General features: G+C 39.0%; 1 protein-coding gene across 1 annotated transcript; it reads left to right on the forward strand.

Annotated features, from left to right (window-relative positions):
- Positions 1 to 210: 210 nt before the first annotated feature.
- On the forward strand, positions 211 to 2,822 carry LOC104960614 (TFIIH basal transcription factor complex helicase XPB subunit-like). The gene is made up of 4 exons (XM_010788696.1): positions 211 to 342; positions 460 to 578; positions 1,736 to 1,885; positions 2,003 to 2,822. The coding sequence occupies exons 2-4, from the start codon at positions 462 to 464 to the stop codon at positions 2,135 to 2,137; spliced, it is 402 nt and encodes a 133-aa protein (XP_010786998.1). The 5' UTR covers positions 211 to 342; positions 460 to 461; the 3' UTR covers positions 2,138 to 2,822.
- The last annotated feature ends 1,216 nt before the right edge of the window (positions 2,823 to 4,038 follow it).

Consider the following 4,038-nt stretch of genomic DNA (forward strand, 5'->3'; position numbering starts at 1 on the left):
GTTTTGAAAATGTAGAAAGTACAGGTATTTGTGTTAAAAATGTAAGAAGTAAAAGTAAAAAGTTGTCAGAAAAATAAGTAGTGGAGTAAAGTACTGATACCAGAAAAATGTACTTAAGTACAGTAACAGATTATTTGTACTGTACTACTACACCTCTGATATTGATACAATGGTGAAATCAAATGACATGACTTGAAATATACTGCATTCCTTCTACCACTCAGGTTGGAGACACTTCCTTTGACTTGCCCGAAGCCAATGTTCTGATCCAGATCTCCTCCCATGGTGGATCCCGCAGACAGGAGGCCCAGAGGCTGGGCAGAGTCTTACGAGCTAAGAAAGGTCAGTCTGTCTGCATCACTTGGATTGGTTGCCTTTGCATGACACACTCTGATGTAACATATAGTCTTCCTCCATTCATCACCTAAAAATTCTCTCTCCCCCTGTCTGCTGGTGTAGGAATGGTAGCAGAGGAGTACAATGCATACTTCTACTCACTAGTGTCCCAGGACACCCAGGAGATGGCTTACTCCACCAAGAGGCAGAGGTTCCTGGTGGACCAAGGTTACAGCTTTAAGGTGTGTTTACATGTTTGTGTTTCCCCTTTTGAACAACACATTTTAACCTGTAAAACACACAATTGTACATTTCTCTAATGGGCCAAGTTTGCTCTCTCAGTGGAACAAGGTTAACACAAATGTGTTGGGTATCTGGTAGTTAATATAAGAGTTTTATTTAGAGGGTTAAAACAAAGAATGACCCAGAAAATAAACTAGTTCGAGGAAAAGTCTCCGCTCACAGAGATAGTTAACATAGATTTAAGATTCAAGGCTTTATTGTCATGTGCACATTAGCAGTTTAGATATTGCAATGAAAAACATAGGGCACAGGCTCCTCCAACAGCGCAACATGAATATATATATATATATATACATAAAACAGATAAAATAGTGCTAGAGAATGTTTTGAGATGTGCAAGTTAATACAAATAAAATAGAAATAGTGCAAGAAGAGTCTATGTACAAGTAAATGGAATATGATATGTAGATACATATTTGGATATGAAGCTATGACACTTTATTTGGATGAAAAGAGTTCAAATGACAAAATGCCTGAAATAGCTTCAATGCATTTGGGACAAATTATTCAGGACAAATGGAAACAAGTTTATTAATAAGACATATATAGTTTTATCCTTAGTATTATTTATTCTTTTACATCAGGGGTATCCAAACTACGGCCCGGGGGCCAAATGCGACCCGTGGCCCATTTTGAAACGTGTGCTTGTTGTAATTCTTAAATATATTTGTCCAACTATATTATACAGTATTCCTGCGTTAAAAGGCCCACTTTTCAAATAAATTCAGTCAATTAAAGTTGGAAACATTTTCAAACAAATCTTAGTTGATAAAAAAAAGACCAATAAGTTAATTACATAAATAGCTTCATATTTCCTCTTTTTATGAGCAATCTGAGGCTTCTGTTTTAAGGAATGAGCTGCAAACAAAATAAATGAAACCCTATGGAGAGCTGTGGTGTAAGAATTTTCAAGTATCAAGCATAATTTGCCTACATTTGATTGATTTAGCTAACTTATCACTTAACTGATACAGCAATAAACCTCACCTCTAGTGAGCGGCCCGGACCTTCGTATATTTTTCTGTATGTGGCCCTCAGCGAAAAAAGTTTTTTACATATACCGTTGGTGTGTTCTCATGTGTCTCTTCTTTCATAGGTGATCACAAAGCTAGCAGGTATGGAGGAGGAGGACCTGATGTTCTCCTCCAAAGAGGAGCAGCAGCAACTTCTCCAGAAGGTCCTGGCTGCTTCAGACCTGGATGCTGAGGAGGAGTTGGTGGCAGGGGAGCTGGGCGGACGACCACAGGTGAACACTTTGGATAACTCTGACTCAGAAAGCAGATATATACGTAATTGTCTTTGCAGGCTTACCATTGCATTGTAGAATATTAACACTATGTATTTCTTCCTGCTTCTTTATCAGTTCTCAAGGCGAACCGGCACCATGAGCTCCATGTCGGGTGCAGATGACACCGTCTACATGGAATATCAGGGTCGAGGCAGCAAATCCTTTTTAGGAAAGAACATTCATCCACTGTTCAAGCGCTTCAGAAAGTAGATGCACTGACTTTAACCCTGATGCCCAAAGACTGACTCAGTGTCAACAAAGCCATAGGATAAAGTTGGGTTGTAATCATGTTAACTGAGTCTCAGCACCAGGCTGTAAGCAGCAGGTTCACATAATTGTTGCATAGTCCAGCCTTTTTGGAGAACAGAATAAGTACTGTGTATTACTTTTTTCTGGCAGATGGTGATGGTGGTTGAAGTGACTCATACGTCTGGTTTAAAACACAGCAAATGCAGCCTGCATGGCTCTATTTTTCTATGTGATACATTTCAAAGTCTCAAATACCTACATGGGAATTGCAGGTGAAATGCATTGCTAACTATGTTCCAAAGTGTCATTTTTTTTTTCTTTTTTTTGTTGCGTTTCACTGATTTGGCCTTTAAGCCACATTTCACAGCACTTGAAGGCTTTGACTTGCTGTTTGCAGTAGATTTCAGCTGAAAATGTCTGTGGATATAGGATTAGTGGGCTGGGGAATGACAGATGTGAAGTCAGCGCTAAGTGAGATGACCTGTGTCTTATCCACTGTTTGTGTGCTTCACTGACAACAGACACTGAGGAGGAAAACTATGGATGTATATCGGACTTGTGTTTATACATTTTTTGTAAATATGGCTTTACCTTACTTGAAAAAGACATTACAAATGTTTATTAAACAGTTCCTGATGTTAGTGTTGTTGAGATCTCCAAATTAGGTTGAATAATTAAAACGAAAGTTAGTTATAATCAATTATATTCTTGTATAACCCACAATGAAAATGCTTCATATTTTATGGTTTTCTATATTTACAGTATAAACAAAACACAAGTGGTTTAGGCCTATTATGGTTTATGGGTGTCACTGATAAGAGGAGATACAGTTTCTTCCCTCTTCCCTCACAGCAGTACACAGGGAGGGGGGCTCCTGACTTAAGGATAAATACACTGAGGCCCCAAAAAGGTGTTTGTGCCATCGAGAATAATATTTTGCAAGTCCTGCACACTAGAGGTCATGACCTTTTTACACAAACATGGGAAGGTGTGTCTTATGCCATAGCATTAGAATATGTCTGGTCACGTCCAGTCCTGTACATCAGAGGTCATGCCCAGTTTCCACAAATATGGGTATGGAGGAGGTTTTTCTGTCCTGTTTTTGAGAGTAAAGACACTGAGAGAGTGAGTGAGTGAGAGAGAGGGAGGGGTGTGGGGGGGGTTTCCCCTGTGTTTTCGCCTCGGTTTAAAAACTAGAATTCTAACTGATCATTCTGAGGAGCTGCCTCTTAATGTGTCAGGCTATAGGTTGTGAATGTTAGCACCTTCGATCCGTGAGGAAATTCTTTTGGATTATGTCGGAAGACTTTAATGTCTAAACTATGAATTAAGGTTTTAGATTAGAAAATGACCCCAGCATGATATGTTTAGTATAATTGTAATGTTGGAACGAGAGGAAATGTGGACCATTTTTCTTCAAATGAACTGATCCCACTGTTGACAGTTCTGCTGTTTAAGTGGCCGTGTCATACCTGACCTTTACCTCACCTAACTCTGTCAAGCTTACCATTGATGCAAATATACTAAATTGGCTGTGAATGGAAAGGACAGTGGTGAGCCGTCAGGGCCTAAGATATTCAAAAAAAAATTTTTTTAAAACATTAAAAAAGAAAAATGTTTAGTTATATATTTCATTAGTTTTACCAAAATAACTTGATTTAATTGTGTTTAAAATAACATTTCCAAAGGAATAAATCCTTCGAATCTGCCTGTTCAGTTTCTGTTGGAATGTGAATGGTTAAATGCCGTCTCTGCGAGTACTGTGAAGACGGGAGAGCTTGTTGGTCCCTCTGTAGATTCACCCGGTGCTTTTCAAGCTCCAGCTCCGAACCGGCCCTGAAACACCGTTGGTGTGAATGAGG

The sequence above is a fragment of the Notothenia coriiceps genome, unplaced genomic scaffold (genome assembly GCF_000735185.1).
Source record: "Notothenia coriiceps isolate Sejong01 unplaced genomic scaffold, NC01 NC01_scaffold00032078, whole genome shotgun sequence".
Taxonomy (NCBI): Eukaryota; Metazoa; Chordata; class Actinopteri; order Perciformes; family Nototheniidae; genus Notothenia; species Notothenia coriiceps.